Below are 20384 nucleotides of genomic sequence, written 5' to 3'. Positions count from 1 at the left end.
AACTGTGGTCTTATATAAAGAACCAAAGAAAGGATCATTGTGGTGTAGTACCTTTGAAAGTGGATGGAGTTGTCTACAATGACAGTCTAGATATGGCTAAGATCCTTAATCATTATTTCACCTCAGTGTTTACACCAATCACAACGGATACACCCCCACTGATGAATGAGCCACCAACAGCAGATATTGATCCTATTCAGGTTGACATTAATGGTGTTGTTGAGCTATTAAATTCTTTAGAGACTCACAAAGCTGCTGGACCTGATGAAATACCAGCACAATTTTTGAAGGAATTTAGTGAACTTCTTGCTCCCTCACTTACTGTTGTTTTCCAAGCATCGTTAAACCAGTGCTCTTTACCGTCTGATTGGAAAAGGGCATATATTGTACCCATTTTTAAGAAGGGTAACCGTGCTATCCCTAATAACTACAGACCCATTTCCTTGACTTGCATTTGTTCAAAAGTTCTGGAACACATAGTTTATTCACATGTATTTGCTCATTTATCTCACCATAACATTTTATGTGACCAACAACATGGCTTTCATCGCTTAAGATCATGCGAGTCCCAACTGATACTAACTGTAAATGATTTTGCTGAAACCTTGAACAATGGAGAGCAGTCTGATGTAACATTTTTAGATTTTTCAAAAGCATTTGACAAAGTGTCCCATTACCATCTATTTCACAAGCTCCATCATTATGGCATTCGAGGAGATATACTAGATTGGATAAAGAACTTTATGTTAAACAGATCTCAATGTGTAGTAGTTGACGGTCAACAAAGTGACCTGACTGGAGTATCATCTGGTGTTCCTCAGGGGACAGTCCTCGCTCCCCTATTGTTCCTTTGCTTCATTAATGACCTGCCTAACAGAATTACATCCAAGATAAAACTTTATGCTGATGACGTGTTATTGTATACTACGATTCATTCACAAGATGACTGTCACAGATTACAACAGGATCTTAACACTTTAAAACAATGGGCAGTTGACTGGAAAATGTCATTCAACTTACAAAAATGTGAATTTCTTAGAATCACTAACAAGAAGCACCCAATATTAGCTCAATATACACTGCAAAGTAAAACTATAAAGGAGGTAACACATGCTAAGTATCTAGGTGTAACTATCGACAAAAACTTATCCTGGTCAGAACACATTAAACAAATTACTAAAAAGGCCAATAACACCAAATGCTTCTTGCAATGTAACTTGAGCAAGTGTCCTCTCCAAGTCAAAAGTAACTGTTACAAAGCTCTGATTAAACCTATCTTAGAATATGCAGCCACAATCTGGTCACCCCACACGCGAAGAGACATTGATGCCATAGAAAATGTCCAAAGACGAGCAGCACGGTTTGTATTTAACAACTATTCTAGATATTCCAGTGTCACTGAAATGCTATCTAACCTTAATTGGCCCACCTTAGCCAGATGCAGAAATGAACAGAATGCTACAATGTTATTTAAAATTATATCTCACCAAATCGATATTAATGCTGATGATTTCCTCTTTCCTAATCCTAACCTACATCACACCAGAGGCCATGATAAGAGATTTTTAACCCCAATGACTAGAATTGACTGTTATAAATTTTCTTTTTTCCCCTCTGCAATCAATATTTGGAATTCCTTACCCCAACACGTGATTGATTTAACAGAGATTGACCAATTCAAACACAGCCTAGCTGGACTAGTAACTGTTTAATAATTTATCAATGTGTATATATGGTCTTGTGTATAGTAAATATTGTATAATTATATAAGTTTGTTTTTCTTTTGTAATTGACAGTAGCAATTGTACCCTTTTTTGTGCACCATACTGTTTTGAGGTCTGCACAACAATCAATAATAATAATAATAACAACGCCCAGGCTAAGCTAATTAATTTTAGGCGCGCTACAAGTTTGATTTCGAACTCGCGGAGATCGACGACGCACGCAAAATCAAAATCAAAATCAAGATGGACATTTACAGTGATAAAGAATGCTTTGTACGCAGTGATGGCTCTAGATTTACAGCGCAAGTGTTGATAGTGAACTTCAAAAAATTGTTCACCTCAACTTCTCCAGTGAAAATACTGCCAGAACTACAAGTAAGTCGCGAAAAACATAGCACGCGTGTATCTGGTTTGTTGTATGTACATTTATGATATGATTATCAAGTTGTTTACTAGTGTCACCATAGTAACTGTGTGTAGCCAATAGAACAGGACCTGGTACACGCTGTGGTCGGGTTGAATGACGTGTGTTTACCCGACCTGGACACGGACCCCATATACTCTACTGTGTGTGCTACTGGAGCAAAGACCATCGTAATATTGAGGAGTGTAGAAGGTGAGAGTGGTGTCATTCACCGAATTTGTGATACAATGTAATTGCACATATCTTGCATTAGGCCACTCCAAATAAAGTCTCTGTTTCCCGTCCACTGCCCACATCTGGTTACTGTCAGCTCTAAATACTCCATATTCTTCCATTATTTTCCGGTTATTCTTGAGCTCAGTAAAAGTGATCTTGTAATAGTGTCAGCTCATGTGTTAGTGTGCTATCAAGTTGGCACAAATTATATGATTGTGTTACTTTTGCAACTTAAAAGGGAGCTGCAAGCATTAAGCATACTTTTATACAGCTTTTTGTTCCAGGAAAATAGTGGCTTGAAAAACCGCCAATCTTATAATGGAAATGGACCTCCCACCCGCATGCAATTGGAGTGACCTTAGTCTTGTACTGTTCTATATAAAGAAGCTTCAAGCAGAGGTGGTCAAGCAGAGCAGGGTTGTAAACCTATATGACGGACAAATCGTCCACCCCTTCATGTTACAAACCTCTTTGCATACCTCAGGAATATGCTTGTCTGTGAAAATTCCCCCATCCCACCCAGTTCCTATATTGGTGAGATGACATGATTTTTAAATATAGAAGAAACTCGATTTTTAGCTACAGCACCTTGTAAAGTATGCAGATTGATATATAGGTTTGCCACATGTGCTTTTGTAATAGCTAGTAATCGTTAAATAAACAAGTAGGTGGTTCTCCAGTGACCACCATTGGTAGCCATGGCACTAAACAAAAACAAGTGACGTATAATTATGTCACTTTGTATTATGAAGTGTGTAGCATCACCAATAGACATTTAAGTTGTAAGCAAAAACCGTTCAACCTATGGGAGCCAGACCACTTCTCCACATGGTGAACAATAATACTCTTCTCACATGTGTTTTCTATGGAACAACTTACATACATTGGAGCTTAACTGAATGCCTTTCTGTTCTGATCATGAAGAAACTCACCAGAAGAGCACCATCTTTACTAAGTTAACATTATGAAACCAATGAACCTACCGTCTAACCCGTCTACAGGATGCACAACCATTGTACCACTCATTGCTATGCAATTTATGGAAGAAAAAATTCCACAATTTTCATGGGGTTTTGACATCACTACCTACATCTTGGGCATAACAGGCAATCAGTGATGGTTGTACTTACTTATGTAGTGAATATCTAATGTCAGTCTTCCTTAGCAGTACAGATTTGGCTTCCAGCAGTGGTCATGGAAAATGTACAGTGTGATCATACAAGTATTTGGCACATGAGCCATACACAACTGCATTATCAGCTGTATTATAAGGTTATGTTCAATCACCCATCCAAGCCCAGTCAATGCCTATCAATGTAATGTCACTGCTACCCCTGATTACCCTGTAATAGTTCAATTTTGTAGATAGCAACACTACTCCAGGGGTTGGAATTTGCAAAACCTGTATAACTAATTCCCATAACTTTGTGTAAAATCCCTCAAGCATAGCTACAATACATCATGATCCATTTCCTTGAAATGTTCTGTACAAATGTTGGAGATAACACATGTGCACCATTGAGGAATGTAATGTTTCACCAGAGGTGATTGGTAACACATAATCTCTTAAGTTCTATCATTGACACCTCAGTAATAGGACAAATTGTATGTCCATGTTATATGTTTTTGCTCTTCAACTTTTCAGCAATGTGCACCCCCCTTACAAACCTTCTCAACACAGCACGTTGCTTTCCTGGATGAACAATCCTAAACCACTTGGCTGTGTTATGTTATGATTGTGATGTATGGTCAACCTCATCTGATGTTATATGTACAAAGTGTCAGGGAATGCTATGTATTATTAATGTGTTAATGTTAGCTATGAAGAGGTCCCTACAGTGGGTGTTCTGATATACAATCAAAATCATTACAAGTCATTAGAATACTTTACTGTATCTTGTAACATCCACACAAAGTATGTATGGATGTTGACTTATTATGGAGGCTAGCTTAGTGACCCATGCCTGCCTCTGGCCTTGTGCTTCATTACAGAAAGATCATGACGTATATGCGGGAATAACTTTGAAAAAATGATTTTAATGCACTGTGCCATATATGGGTTGTGTATCTCTTGTTTCTTATCTAGATGTTCTACAGCAGAGGAAACAAGAATTAGCTAGTGACAATAAAAAGCTAAAGAAGAGTACATCACTTAGTGAAGCTGCAGCAGTGACATCAACTGACAGTGACCCAGTGGTGACTGGGATAAGTGACACTTTTGAGGATTTGTATAGTTGTAGTAGTAGTGAAGATGATGAAGAATAGTAAGTGTGTTGTGTAGTGTGTGTAGTGTGTGTAGTGTGTGTAGTGTGTGTAGTGTGTATTGTGTGTGGTGCACGTGCGTGCGTGTATATAGTGTGTGTGTGTGTGTGTGTGTAGTGTGCATGCGTGTGTGCAGTGTGCGTGTATGTATGTGTGTGTGTGTGTGTGTGTGTGGTCAACTTTCTCATTATGGACCTGGGGGTTTGACCTGAATAAGAAAAAGCTTGTTACTGCTAGGGTGGGTGGATACCTCCTATGGAGGGTTAAGAGATATCTGGACAAGTTGTGCATGTACACCAACACATGTACAAGGGTGGTGTGTCAATGTACTGATAACTACATATTAATATACTCCAGTTCTGATGATTCAACAAACATATTGTCAAAGAGTAGGGAGACATTTCTTAAAGAAGCACACCAAAGAAGATCACATGATCTATCCAGTAAGTGGTGTAATCCTTGAAGATGTCATCATTTCCTTATTAGGTATTGACTCAGTGGGTGTGGAGCATCGTGTAGTAGCATGTGCAACATTTAGTAGAGTATCAATGTGAGTATGTGTGTGTGTGTGTGTGTGTGTGTGTGTGTGTGTGTGTGTGTGCGCGTGCGCACGCGCGCTATACACTGGAGCCTGTTAATGTGGACACCTGAGGACACCTACATAATCCAGACACTTAGTTAAGGTCCCAAAGTATCCCTTAGTACATGACTTGGAAAATCAGTACATCTTGATAATCAGGCACTATTGGTTGTGTCCATATTTCTCAGGCTCCACTGTATTTGAGGTCCACTCCTTTTTCTGCAGCAAGCCTGGAGAGACTGCCGTACAGATCAGTTTGGTTGCAGTGAGGAAACACTTCCGAGCATGTGGGATTGGACGATACCTCATGATGGTCAGATCTGATTGGTGCAATTGCTGTTTGCATCAAGCCCCACCCCCCTACAGAACATGAAGGACTATGCAGTAGTTGGACAGTATGATGTGTTGTTGTGTTATGCTGACCACAAAGCTGTGAGCTTCTTTCATCGATACGGCTTCACTGATAACCCAATAATTGCTCACAAGTGGAGGTGAGATAATGGTTTGGTGTTGTGTAAGAAATAGTACCTTCTCCTGTAGCATTTGTACTATATAAGGTTTTTGACCTTATAAGGGCAGGTGGCTAATTAGACAGGTCACTTTGTACACAATGACACATTTGGGGATTATCAAGTTGACTGGTTTAGACAGGTGACCTTATTACACAGGTGACCTTATTACACAGTGACCTTATTACACAGGTGACCTTATTACACAGTGACCTTATTACACAGTGATCTTATTACACAGTGACCTTATTACACAGTGACCTTATTACACAGGTGGCTACATTTAGGCTGGTCACTTTGTACACAATTGGGGTTGGTAGTTTAAACAGTTCTTAAAGTTCACTGAGCTGGTGCTCTATCCCCTAACATATACAACATGGTGACTGCTCTATTAGAGTACATCACATTCTAGACACCTGATGGACCCATGGGACAACAGCACTCTGATGAGCTACATTGCTCCATTCTCAGGACCAACCCTCAGTCTGGGGACTAACACTGTTACTGCTATTGGCAACATGGAGAAGCATCTTGAGGCATGGCTGCAGGAGGGGTTTTCCCAACACTACAGGCAGCTGAGCTTCATGGAACGACTGAGAAATGAGATCATCCTACTTCATGCCAAGGTATTGACTTACTAGTGTATTAATGACATCATCAATATATCTCATGATCCATGATGACCTCACACAATCTCTGGTGACATCACCAGGTACAGTCACAACAGGAAGTGATAGCTACACTAACAAGTGAGTTGGATCATGTGAGCATGGAGAAACAAGTGATTGGTAAGAGTGGATACACTTCCTATATATGTGTTCTAGCCACACCCCCTTTGTTGTGCAGAAAAGGAGTTCACAGCTTACAGGAGACAAGCCAATCAGATGTTACAACAAATTAGCAGACAACAAGCTGAGAACTGGGACCCTGAGACAGATTAGAATAATTTGGTGTATTTATGTTTACACAAACATGCATCCCATATCAAATGCTATTGTATATAATTTACTTGCCCTTATAAATGCTATCCACTCAGGGGACTGTGAGAAGCCTGTCGATACAGGGAGTCACTTTTAATAGCACACTGTGTAGTACAAAAAAATTGACACAAGAAATCAAGTTTTCATGAACTTGATGGCCAAGTAATTTGACTGCTCGTGTTACAGAATAATTATCAACGTTGACAAATAAAATTTCCCATCAAACATTTGCACTATATGGTGAATAATACCACCGCTGGTTATTATACAAATTATTTATGTGACAAAATAATGAAATATACAAAATACACAAGTCCTAGCTGCACAGCCAGTGGTAGTTATTGTACTTGAGCAAAGTCAGCATCAGTAGCTACCCCACAATTGTTGTCTTTCTGAGACATCAACACATAACCATCATTGCCCCAATGTGTTGACCAACTATTCTTGATCAACCAGTAATCTTGACCATCCATTGTACCATAACCAACTGCCAGTACTGAGTGATCAAGATCTTCCTCCTTGTTGCCTAGGAGATCAGTTACAATGAATTATTCATGAACCACCCACACAATTAATGACCGCCATAATATGATAACACCAATTGACTACTGATAGTGGACTTGTATGGAGAAACTTAACTGATGGTCAGGCTAGTCAAATATTCCATCTGTTAAATGGTGCAAATACGGTTTGTAGTACACAAGAAGGCTTACTCTAATAGAACAATCAGGAAATGAATTTTCTGCATTTACACCTGCCAAATCACTACCAAAAATTATCTATGAATTCAGTTGTACGCAATTGGTACCGCAGTATAAGCTTTGTATCTGTATATTAGACAAAACTATTATATTAATTCACTCTCAAAAACAAAACCAAATTTACAAAAATGTAGTCCCACGAAACAACCTTGTACAGCTTACCATATATGGCCAATTTTTTGCAGACAAAAACTTATTTATATTTTCAAGGATCATGCATCATAAAGCAAACAGGAAGTTGTGATAGTTGCTCACCATTTTGAAGCAACTATGAAATCACACATCTCAAAAATGTGTACATGCATGATAGATAGTATATACACTGCACAAACTCCTTACCACATTGCTGATCGTAGTACACTCCAAATGCGTAAAACGAGAAACTCTTCAAACTGGCATCTATGGCAACAGCTACTGGTCCCTGGGTTGCCACAGCAATACGAAGAGCGGTAAGGTTTCCAGTTGGGATCTTCTTATAACCAGTCAAACTAGCACCACAAGGGGCATTGGTGTTGTGACAATAACCATCCTAATAAGGAAGTGATGAGGGTAACAAGATGTATGCCAATAAAAGTATTGCACATTTCATGAACAATTTAGTAATTAGTTCATACAACAATTTTGCACTGGACTGCTAAGGCAATGATAACTTCCAAGTGACAGAATGTTAATTTACAAATATGATAAACCTTTTCTCCTTAAAACCCTTTAAGCACCGCAGCCATAATGTTATGTCCGTAATATTATTTATGTCAAGTGTATAGGCAGTGAACAGAGCTGTAACTCTACATCACTTGTAGTTGTGGACTCACACTTAAAGTTAGACATGTGGTTTACTATTATCAAGCGACTTCTAGTATAACTATAGCATTTAATACTTCCAGTGGTTTTGTCAACACTGCCAGAGAGCACTGCTGGGGTTGAGAGGTTCTAATACATTAATTGTTACTGAGTGACAAATCACTACATCACTTAATGGCTCACTTGTTGAAGATATTGTCCATAACCATCTTCTTCAGCAATACACTTGTTATCCATGATCCATTGATAGGCTCTGAAAGTCTCTCCTCCAGCACAACCATAATTACCATATCCCCAGCTACAATCCACCAACTCTTGTTCACTCATCCTAACCATCTTCTTGTGCTGAATGGGAACACACACACACACGATACTAACATAATCCAGAAATCTTGATATGAAATGTACAGTATTTCAATAAATCTTAAATTTTATAAACCAGACAATATGTGAAGCAGAATTTTATGAAAATACATTTTTAAACCACCCAATCTGTGAGTGTTAAAGACTAAAACATGGTGGTTACTGGCTTGAGACTGGTGATTATAAGGCTTCACCTTTTTCTGACACTTTAGCTTCTCCTAGTAATGCTATTCTTTGACACTATTAATTTATTTGGCTTTTACCCTCACACAATCCTCTAAGCAAACTTCAAATACAAACCACAGTGCTTATTTGTGAAATTTATGGCTGTAAGCACAAACTTTGATGTGGCCACCAAATGAAGCAGAATTTATTCAAGCTACACACAGTAATCTCGGTAAGGTGCCACCTCATTAAGCCACCCAGAAGACTATCCCTCAGGCGTATGGTCAACTATCTCTGGAAGTATTATAGTACAAGTGTTATTGTACTTGGTTCCATACCAGTACACACACACCTTAATGAAGTATGCTCCCTCAATAGTTCCAGTAGTACCAAAACTCCAACAAGATCCACAAATTCCTTGATCCTTGATTGGAGACACAGCCCCTAAGAGCCACACAAAATTATATCCCAGTAACACACACACGAGTCACAACAATGGACTGCATTCCAGTGTAGAAGAATAAGTGTGGTTGACACTTAAATTAGAGTACACAATATAGCAATCTCCCCGGATACCATTAGGTCATTTCGTCCACTATAAAGTGCACAAAGCTTGCATTGCTTTTATGAATAATATTTATGAAATTATTTGATGTACAAAAAGAGTTGGACCCTGTAATTAAAACATGTTTGATGTTCCAATGGCAAATCCAGGATGGGGCATTTGGGACAATCCCCCCCTTCCTTGTCCCAATTTCTTTTTAGAAGAGCTATAATGGTATATGCCAGTGAAGCCAAATCCTTGACATATAATACTTAGACAGACATATCTCCTCCCTTTACTACAAAACCAGACCCAAACTGTCACCCAGCACCTTCGTGTGTAGTAAGCACCTCTAAAAATAATTATGGCTTTTGCAACAGCTTTTAAGACTTCATAACCTTCTGCAATGGCTTAAATGGTAAAATTCAACAGTGAATACTACCAAGAGTTAATAATAGTGGAGGGGAGAGTGTCTAACGCTGTATAGGGCTGCATAAAATGAGCGCGTGGGAGCTAAAGGGCTTCACCACGGATAATCTCGTGTTTAGTCGCATTCTCTACACTTGACAACTAGAACCAATCGTCACTTTTGTCAGGTCACATCAACGATGCTGCACAAGTTCATGAACACTAGAATCGATATTTGGGAAGTGCTGATAGTGGTATTTGGTTCCAACATGGCAGACCAGGTAACACCGCATCGCGTCTTCGAACGACGGTTTTCCTACTTCCCATCGAGATGATGTTTCTTCTTCCACTAGAATCTGTTTTCCACTCTCACGGATACCGCCACAATTTGATATCTTCGACTGAGAACCATGAATGGACGCCATTTTATAACACTCGCTTCTCACGTGAACTGCTATCGATACACTCTTTTCTGAATGGGTATTGCACCGGCCGCGTAACCATAATTGAATGCGTTAACACGTCGCTTGTTAAGATTGCTGAAGCCCTTTAGCTCAAACGCGCTCATTTTATACAGCCCTATAGAGCGTTAGACACTCTCCCCTCCACTATTATTAACTCTTGATACTACTGACAGGTAATTATTTGTAACTGCTATGTGTATACATCAACTATATAGTCATATTGTAGCTAGCTGTATAGCTACTAGCTACTCAGAGTTGCCGCCCCTTTTGGGCAATTGGAAACAGTGGAAATGGAAACCGGAAATGGAAAGTGGAAATGGAAAACGGAAATGGTCAAATCATCATAAATGTACCCTAGAGTGAAACCCTTGTTTAGTGGCCACTTCTTAAAGACCACCTTCTTATAAAGACCACCTCTGTACAGAGACCACTTTATAATTAGATCTCAATGACATAATGACCACTTCATGGTCATCTTTTATAAAGATCACCTCTTTGCAAAGACCACCTCTTCACATTGCAATAATAGCTAGGTTCCAAACATCCTATGTGACAGTCATGACCGCTTTGAAAAAGACTAGGCTCTTAAGGTCGTCAAACCTCATTTTTCGTTGATACAGTAGGTTGTAGTGTACTAGCTATATTTCACTTACATGGAATATATTTTTTTGTATGGCACATTCTGATACCATAGTATTATCTATGCTGGTACAAACTAAGCAATGATGGTATATGACTTGAGTGAAGTGTGGAGAAGGATATGACATTGATATGAGGCATGAAACACATGTTTGAAGCTTACCAAATATTACCATGTAAAGTGGTGGTCTTTAGGTCCTTAGCCATCTTAGAGATCTAATTAAAATGTGGTCTTTGTATACAGGTGGACTTTATAAGAAGGTGGTCTTTAAGAGGTGGTCACTAAACAAGGGTTTCACTCTAGGGTACATTTATATGACGATTTGACCATTTCCCTATTCCATTTCCACTTTCCGTTTCCAGTTTCCATTGTTTCCAATTTCCCTCCCCTTTTTAATGGTGTAGATCTAAACTTGTTTGTGCCCCTAGATCATCATGGATCCATCCCTGTGTTCCATACAACAAACATGTATGCATACACTAATTTTTCATTGACCAACTTGAACCAGGCATGTGCCTGTTGTGGCCAGTTACAGGCACATATCTGATTTAACAAATTCTCACAAGACAACAACAGTTTACCTTGTAGCCTCCAATTCCAGTACTCTGGCACATCAGTGACATCACTGGTGAAGACATTACCTCCTTTAGGGTCCTTACTGGGACGATATCCCCTCATTATCTTCAACTCATCATCTGATCGATCAGTGAGGTGGTTGACCCCTAGGGAATATGTGAGCTTCTGACGATTGGTGGAGTCTATGAACCTGCAAAATAGCTACTAATATCACTGTCAGGAAATGAGTAGGGTATAACAAGTACAGAGGAAAACAAGAGAAGTTGCAGCCATACTATATACCTCAGTCAAATTTCTAGCATTTTATTCTACTTGTTACACATGTATGATAAGTGAAACCCACAATCACATCCTACATACAACAGTGACTATAAAACAAACCGACATACAATGTTCATTGGTAAACAACTTTCTAATAACTACATTTTGGAATCCCTAGACCTATTAAATGAAATTTTACTAACAGAGCCAACTATATCATGCAGAAATGATCTTTAGGTAACAAGTATGGTATTACATCAGTAGTAGTGATACTATACACCCACTGTACTTTTGGTACCCTGTTTGGTTGTCAAGAGTATATAATAGAAACCAAGAGTGTCGAACGGTGTATTAGCCCGTGATTAATGACTGTGTAAAGTAACACGGATATTTCAGTAATTGTTTGTTTATGCAAAATGGTAATTTAAAATGAGTACGTGGCAACGGGTCTTTGTTCGCCAGTTTTACGTGTTATTCACCCAAGTATTCAACAGTTATTGTACAAGGAAAGTGTAGTAAGGATCCAAGATAACTCCAGCTCGCTAAAACAACGGTTGCACAAACAAGCGTGTTGTCACGCCTTCAGGGGATCTGCTTGGCAGTGCCAGAACTTTAACATTAACCAATTCCCTTTAACTCTATTATGTTTTCGCTTGGTTTAGTGCCTGAATTGGGCTAAATACAGCAACCCTTAATGGCAATGAAAACGAACAATTAATGAAATATCCGTGTTACTTTATGCAATCATAATCACAGTGTAAAACCCGTTCGATACTCTTGGTTTCTATTATATACTCTTGGGTTGTGTAGCAATAGTTAGTGACAACTGATAAGTTAATCACCAGATACAGGAATTGAGTCTACATAAATTTACAGTGTACCATTTTCAGTTGGACAGACTGTAAGCATTTTCAAAAGGTGTACACTTTCTCTGTGATGATCTAGCTACACAGGTGGCTCTACATTTACTGTTGAAAAATGTAGCTAAGAACTTGGCAGTTATCAACCCCTTAATGGTACATTAACAAGATATGGGGAATGTGTGGGCTGCCCTGCCAGCCCCAGGAGACAATGTTGCAATGTAAATTTCCCGATGAAATACTACCTAATTATTTACCAAACTTCGTGGCTACCAACCAATAATTCATTTTTGTGCAGTTTGTTGTAGTGAAATGGCCAACAGGTAAGCTAGCTCAGCATTGCATCACACACAACACAAACTTCTCCATAACTGGGACTACTACATCTCTTCACTCATTCTCAGTTCCAAGTAATAACATGGGAAGAGAGACCTGTTGGGGCTAAATCTCGTGTTTTTTAATGGTAGTTTCTTTTATAGTGTCTTTTACTTGGAGAAATTGGTATAAGAATTCCACAGCATTAGCTCACCTTAAGTTGTGTCGGAAATGTGTTTTGCGTACTTCATGCTCCACCTCATCCTTATATTGTTTATTGTGCTTCTGTTTGAACTGGTCAAACTGTTCGTCCAGTTGGGCAGACTGTGTGCTGCTGTCATGATCAGGTGATCCAACTAACTCAAACATTGGGTTAGCATGCATCACATGAGTCGATCCCGGACCAAGGAAGGAGCCACATGACATACCTACCAACATCACATCATATCTGGCTTATACTTGCAATTTCGTACAAAATGTGCAGTGTGGTGCATACGTATGTGTGTTTTAATAGAGTTACTACAATGATGATGGCTACACAATGAAACTGTATAAAACGAGTATATAATTATACAATTAGTTATAGTCTGTGGGGAAGAGATGAGCAGATAAACTTTAATCATCTTTAAATCGGTTAGGGTTGTTAACAGTACACAAGATATTTTGTAACTTTTGTTATTGGCAGGGATGGTAGCATTGGTAATCCAAGAACAGCCAATTAATGGCATTATAGCCACACACACATGTGCAACCACACCCACACAATATTCATATCAAACCCAGTTGGTATCAAATACCAAAAACATGACAAACAATCGGTAGTAACTCTGTAATGAAGGACACCTTAGCTATGTTTGGGACCTACTTGACATGGTCACTATAATGAGGTGGTCTTATTAATGAGGTCATGAAGTACACCTTAGCTATGTTTGGGACCTACCTGACATGGTCACTATAATGACGTGGTCTTATTAATGAGGTCATGAAATACACCTTAGCTATGTTTGGGACCTACTTGACATGGTCACTATAATGAGGTGGTCTTATTAATGAGGTCATGAAGTACTCCTTAGCTATGTTTGGGACCTACTTGACATGGTCACTATAATGAGGTGGTCTCATTAATGAGGTCATGAAGTACACCTTAGCTATGTTTGGGACCTACTTGACATGGTCACTATAATGAGGTGGTCTTATTAATGAGGTCTAAATTTTGAAGTGCATCAATGTTTTGAATTGATATGATCACTGCAGTGAAATTTCTTCTGCTTTAATTGCCTTTTGGGTAAAAATTTCCTGACACTAGTGAGTATGTGTTGCATTCAACATTTGAGGGACATTTACAATGACAAATTTGGACAGGTTAAAAACACACAAATATGTAAACAGAGGCATAGCTGGTTTAATTCTAATGTTTTGTTGATTTAAAAATTGTGACAAAACTTTCAGGTGCCTGAAACACACACCACACACTACAGCAAATCTCCACACACACACACTACAGCAAATCTCCACACACACACTACAGCAAATCTCCACACACACACACACACACACACACACACACACACACACACACACACACACACACACACACACACACACACACACACACACACACACACACACACACACACACACACACACACACACACACACACACACACACACACACACACACACACACACACACACACACACACACACACACACACACACACACACACACACACACACACACACACACACACACACACACACACACACACACACACACACACACACACAGAGGACTTACTCTTATAGATATCAAAAACAGACTGATCTACACTGGTATCAACTGAGTCATATTCTAGAACATACTCATCAAAGTGAGAACCAAACAGATCATCGTAGCCAATGAAACGGAAGATAACTGGCATCTTGGTAGCCTTGTTAACAAGCACAGTATACTCTTGGCTCTTCGTATTAACTACACTTTCCTTCTCCCACACAGAAGTTTCAACACCCTGATAATTCAGAGTTCCATGGAGCTACCAGAAAGTGAATAACACAGCCAGATAGAAAGTGAGACAGACATGAAACTTACAATGTAACTAGAGATGTCAGGAAAAACACCCTGGGCCATCACCTTCCCATCAGAAGTACCGTTGATTGCAAAACAGGTTTTCTTATTAGTATAAGTCTTGGTTGTCACGTACACAATCTGGAACATGGTCCCATACTGACCCACATCACCACGATTGATCAGCTGAGCTGTCCCTATAGCAGTACACACACAAAAAACATAACAACATCAAAGCTGATATCATAAAGTTTTATATGCAACACAACTCTTTTCTGTAGTGTGAACACAGTTCTATGATAGGTCTATGCCGCTAATTTCAGGAGAATGAAAGGCACTCAGAAACAATTCTACTTCAGCTGTTGTGCTTTACTTTTACAGTTAGTCACTGAAGGGTGAACACCAGGCATTTACTCTCCCCCCATAGGAAAGTGTCTCAGAATACATCAGAAAGAGTGTAAAATACAAAAATTTCTAGGCAAGAATGTGATACCTGAGAATGCACCAGAAGTGAGTAAAATCCAACAGTGGAATGTCATTCTCAGAATGCATTAGAAGCATTCAAGATAGAGGCATGCCCACAGACCCCCTAGATACCATGTACATAGAAGTAAGCACATGGATCTTTAAACTATTGCTCCCCCCTCCCCCCCCAACTTATTTCCTATGGATGAAGGCCAAAAGGCAAAGCCTAGACAAGTTGTTTACCAGTTTGAGAGTCTAAGACAAACTCATTTAGTACAGTATTCTATTCCTATAGTGAAATGGGACAAATAACTGGAAGGGATGAAAAAAAGCTAACAAAGTAATGTATGACTCAATTCGCAGGTCACCAGATACAGGATGAAAAAAAAAATTAATGGTCTGGCTGTATGAGACTACAAGCACGACCCTCAGACACTTGGGGACCACACTTGCTTGCCCTTTATTTAATAGTTATACCACTGCTGCGAGGGATTTACTGATATATACACCCAAGGGTTGCGGGTGTATATATATCAGCAAATACCAAGCAGCCGTGGTATAAGTGATATATATATATATATATATCACTTGGGGCACACTCACCTAATAGGTGAAAGAACTAACGAGAACTCATCCTGTTTGTTTTATACAGTAGCATCTGAAGATCAATCGTGGTTTTAATAGTGTGGGCTAGTAGCCATCAGAACGTTATCCATACTTTAAAACGTCATTAATGCATTACTATGCTTCAACACGCAATGTTAGAAAACTTGCAATTGTGGGATGGAGTTTATATTGTTGTCATTTTTGTACTAAGTTAAGCCAACTAACTTCGCTATTGGGACAGTAAGTAAGTTATTGTATTAAGTTAAGTACTTAGAACTGTAAGTGACTAACCTATTTCAATGTAGCAGTAGTAGCTTTGCTGTTCCGTGGTCTGTTAAAGGCTGATACACGGTGGGTAGAAATACACATCCATGATCACCCAAACAACTATTTTGTGCCTTCATTATCCTTTAGTAACAACCAACTAGTCTATCTTAGCAAATATGCTCAGCTTAGCAACCACTATAAAAACGAGTCCCACAATACAAAGCTCTATGTCACTCAATATAACAAGTCAAAGCGCATCATTTCTTTGAACTGGCTAGGTATCAAAGTCATTGACAAACTGCTTTCCCATGATATTTCCTGGGCAATATGCGAGTTAAACCCCAAGTGGCGCCTTTGAACGCCCACGCTAATGTAGTATAATATGGAGTTGTGAGTTGAAATTATTATAACTTGAAATTGTTTTAACAATAATAGTACCTAAACTATAAATAATTAAGCCTAAACCCGTATACGTCGATAAATCGGCATTTACACATGGCTGTAAACAAAGTGCTGTAACGTACGAATCGTTCTTCCTATGGCTACACAATCAACACCATTTTATTCATAATTAAACAAGGATTAAAATGGTATCTAGAGATTTACCCTAGCACGAAAGCATGGGGCCAAAACTTGCCCTGAAACTATCAATACGCAAAATAAGCATGCAAACCCCTTACATACTTTTTAAGGTGGCGCTGAAGTAATTATGTGAAGCCGTACAATGCCCATTTGTCACGATTAAAATTAGCCCACGCGCTTAATTAGCTATTTTAGGGTAGTGGAGAACTCCGCTTGTGAACCATGTAGTCTACGTTTAAAGGCTCATTATGATAGCCTGTAATGTTGTAGCTTAGCATGCCAAGTTCCGTGAAATCACCCGCTTTAATTTCGTGGCTATTAAACTCTGAACTTACGAGCCGATTTTAAAAATAACTCACCCCAGAAACAACCTAACGCTAAGCCGCCTTGGCTCTTATGGTTTCTCACCTTGTAGAACAACTCTATGGAATCCTTTTTAACGATAACAACGTGGAAACTGGTTAAAATGCAAACCCGCATTTTTCAACAAGTGATATCACGCCCGTCAACAGCGAATCACGAAAAATCTTTCCATAGCCCTGTAAAGAAAGGCTTCACCAGTGCCTCTGCCAAATTTTGAGGGTCTATGGTACATAAATATGGAGTTATTTCACGAATTGTAAGACAATGTAACTGGCCAGGGCGCGCTCCGTAAAGCAGTAATCACGCGATGACAGCTGGTGTTGTTCACCATGAAGTTACCAGAGTTTTGACAAGGTGATGAAGTTAGTACGTGAATATCGTTACTTGTATCAGCAATAGTAGCCTGACAGTCTAATAGAGTTGGTTCTTTCAATATTTCGAATCGCTTTGCTTTGTTCTACTAGTTTTCCGTGTTTTTTCGCGCATGGCCACAAACATGATGTCCCATTAGCCTTGTAAGGCTTCATTTAATTACTTCAGCGCCACCTTAAAAATGGTTAATATCTCCTTCCTACTTCATCAGATTCGTGTGAAATAAACATGAGGCAATCCCCCATTCAATGGCGAGTCACGCCATATATAGCTCACCTGATTTATGTAATTGTTAATATGCATGATGCATGTATTGTACATACTGTGGTTTGTAAAAAGGCACATCCCGGGACAAAAGTGAAGAAATCAAGCTCGTCACCTTATCCATCGTTGAGTTATGCTTGGCTGGAAACATCAGTTAGTCAGTCAGCATAAAATTTTGTTAATAGAAAAAAATTCCATTGAAACTTTTTGGAAGGGTTTGGGGATGGTCTGAATACATTTTTGGGCTTGGCTGTGCGTAAACAATGCTGCCAAGCTGTCATGAAGGGAAATTGAGGCTGGCATTTTATGGTGATAATTTGGGCTGGAAAAGCTCAGTTAATCATGATCTCTAATATACTACCGTACTGTATGATTAGGTGTGGAGTGTCCGTTAATATCAAACCACTCGTACTCACACAACGCGTAAAGTACACTCACCCCCATAGAAGTCAATCCTGCTCATTCCTTTACCAGCGTCCACCCATGCCTCGAACGGCTCAACTATATCATTGAATGGCAAGATGATGGTGCCCTTCACGTGGTAAGACTTAGGGAAGGCTGGTCCACCTGCTGTCACTATCGCAACGAAATTGGAAACGATAAAGACGAACGTCCACGAGGCCATCTTCACTTTCACGTGACTACCGATCACGTTAGGGTGCGCTTAACTTTCAGTACAACTAGGAGTTTTACCAAAAAATAAATACCCACACGACACCTCAGGGGTGGATACAGAAGTATAGGGGCTCAGAAGCTAGCTACACATTTTTACCGGTAGCTACTGTATACTGTAGTATCGATATTGAATCTGCGCGCAAGGAGTTATGTACAGAAAATTGCATTGTCTTTGCAACAACCGGCCATGCGCGGTTTGAGCATGCGCGTGTTTTGAATAATAAAACGCGCGCAATACCGGGTATAACAGTCCGCAGGTATCGAAGCCGTTCAATTCAGTGTCAGTTAAATTATTGTATAACCGGAATTATACACACTTTTACGGTAAGTATACCAGGAATGGTAGGATCATCACTAGTTAGCAAATACCAAAACCCTGTATTGCACGCATTTTATTATTCAAAACACGCGCATGCTCAAACCGCGCATGGCCGGTACTGCTGATTGCACGAATCTTTAAAAATTTCGTGACGCATGCGTGTGTGCGCACACAAGATTTAAAAACATTTTGTTTCACGGAACAGGTTGCTGATGTCGGTGACTAAGATTCCCAACGTAAGCAACTTGTTCCGTGAAGCAAAGCATTTAAATTCTTGTGTGCGCATACATGCATGCGTCACGCAATTTTTAAAGATTCGTGCAATCAGCAGTACTGCGGTTTTCCATGTCCTTGCAATGCAAAGCGTCATGCGCTAATATTGTGTCAGTATGCGCAGTTCTTTGAATACACCTGTAATGTTCTGTGGCTGTTGAGTTGTATGCGTAGGCATGCCTAAAGTCCTGTGGGTCAGTGGTCGTCACTGAAAATCCGCTGTTGAACAACTGCGCACCACATGCTTGTATAGCGCATGACGCTTTGCATTGCAAGAACTTGGAAAACCGCAGTACCGGGGTTTTCAAGTCCGTTGTCCTATGTATTTTGGCGCATGCGCTTAGCAGTGCGAAAGAAATGGCAGATTCAAGTGAGATCAGGTAACTGTGTGTGCCCTATTATGATGGATGATTGTAAATGTGGTAAAACTATTACTCACTGTGTTGTTGTGACTCCTTTATCACCAGTGAATGGCCCTTCGGTTAGTAGATGTTTAGCGCATGCGCAATTATAATAGGACAACGGACTTGAAAACCCCGGTAGTTGCAGACAATGCAATTTTCTGTAATCGAGTTGGTCGTCCTTCGCATGGCTTGAGCATCTGCGCAAATGGAAATAAGTACAGTACGGGGTGCCATTTGCCAAAAATTGAGTTCTTAACTAAACATCGACGACATTTAGCTAAACATCGACGACATTTAGCTAAACATCGACGACATTTAGCTAAACATCGACGACATTTTATTATTTTATTATTATTAAAATTACAGGTTAAGGCACAGCCTGTGAAACCTGATCACATACAAAAAATTACAGTGAAAATAATCAATTAGCTACAAATTGTAAATCAAAAATTAATTACAAACGTAAATTCAATGTTCATCCGCTAAAAGAGACTTAGAACTACTGATTGTTGGAACATTAATAACAGTGTAGGGTAAATTGTTCCAGTCATTGATGACTTGATTGCTGAAGAAATGTAATCTTGAACTACAGCCAGTATGAGGCTTGAAAATCTTATAGCTGTGACCCCGGGTGATATCGATTAATGCAGGTGAGAAAAAAATTGAGGGGTTGACATCAATTAAACGAAAAATTTGATAAACTAAAATCATGTCTCCTCTCTTACGACGATAGCAAAGAGATGGCAAACCAAGAGCCCTTAGCCGCTCCTCATCAGGTAAATTCCTTAAACTTGAGACCATGTGAGTGACATGTCTTTGTACCTTTTCTAACATAATTTGATCAGTAGAAAATAGAGGTGTGCGATGACTAATTTA

General features: G+C 39.4%; 2 protein-coding genes across 2 annotated transcripts in view; one reads left to right on the top strand and one right to left on the bottom strand.

The window, feature by feature from the left end:
• The first annotated feature begins 1897 nt into the window (after positions 1 to 1897).
• The window catches only part of LOC136268818 (uncharacterized), a 178383-nt gene continuing 159896 nt past the window's right edge, over positions 1898 to 20384 (top strand). Inside the window, exons 1-10 of the mRNA XM_066064282.1 lie at positions 1898 to 2099; positions 2205 to 2340; positions 4451 to 4628; positions 4984 to 5069; positions 5113 to 5176; positions 5432 to 5519; positions 5573 to 5697; positions 6128 to 6341; positions 6428 to 6503; positions 6562 to 6698. Of these exons, the coding sequence (XP_065920354.1) occupies positions 1968 to 2099; positions 2205 to 2340; positions 4451 to 4628; positions 4984 to 5069; positions 5113 to 5176; positions 5432 to 5519; positions 5573 to 5697; positions 6128 to 6341; positions 6428 to 6503; positions 6562 to 6656 (1194 nt within the window). The 5' untranslated portion in view covers positions 1898 to 1967 and the 3' untranslated portion in view covers positions 6657 to 6698. The remainder of the gene's footprint in view (positions 2100 to 2204; positions 2341 to 4450; positions 4629 to 4983; positions 5070 to 5112; positions 5177 to 5431; positions 5520 to 5572; positions 5698 to 6127; positions 6342 to 6427; positions 6504 to 6561; positions 6699 to 20384) is intronic.
• On the bottom strand, positions 6952 to 18498 carry LOC136267928 (digestive cysteine proteinase 1-like). Its single transcript, XM_066063130.1, has 9 exons — positions 18276 to 18498; positions 14943 to 15115; positions 14652 to 14886; positions 13068 to 13281; positions 11423 to 11607; positions 9138 to 9229; positions 8441 to 8602; positions 7796 to 7985; positions 6952 to 7221 (listed from the first exon to the last, which is right to left on the bottom strand). The coding sequence occupies exons 1-9, from the start codon at positions 18460 to 18462 to the stop codon at positions 7034 to 7036; spliced, it is 1626 nt and encodes a 541-aa protein (XP_065919202.1). The 5' UTR covers positions 18463 to 18498; the 3' UTR covers positions 6952 to 7033.

Source organism: Dysidea avara, chromosome 10 (assembly GCF_963678975.1).
Source record: "Dysidea avara chromosome 10, odDysAvar1.4, whole genome shotgun sequence".
In the NCBI taxonomy this organism is placed as follows: Eukaryota; Metazoa; Porifera; class Demospongiae; order Dictyoceratida; family Dysideidae; genus Dysidea; species Dysidea avara.
This window is presented reverse-complemented; position numbering and strand designations above follow the sequence as displayed.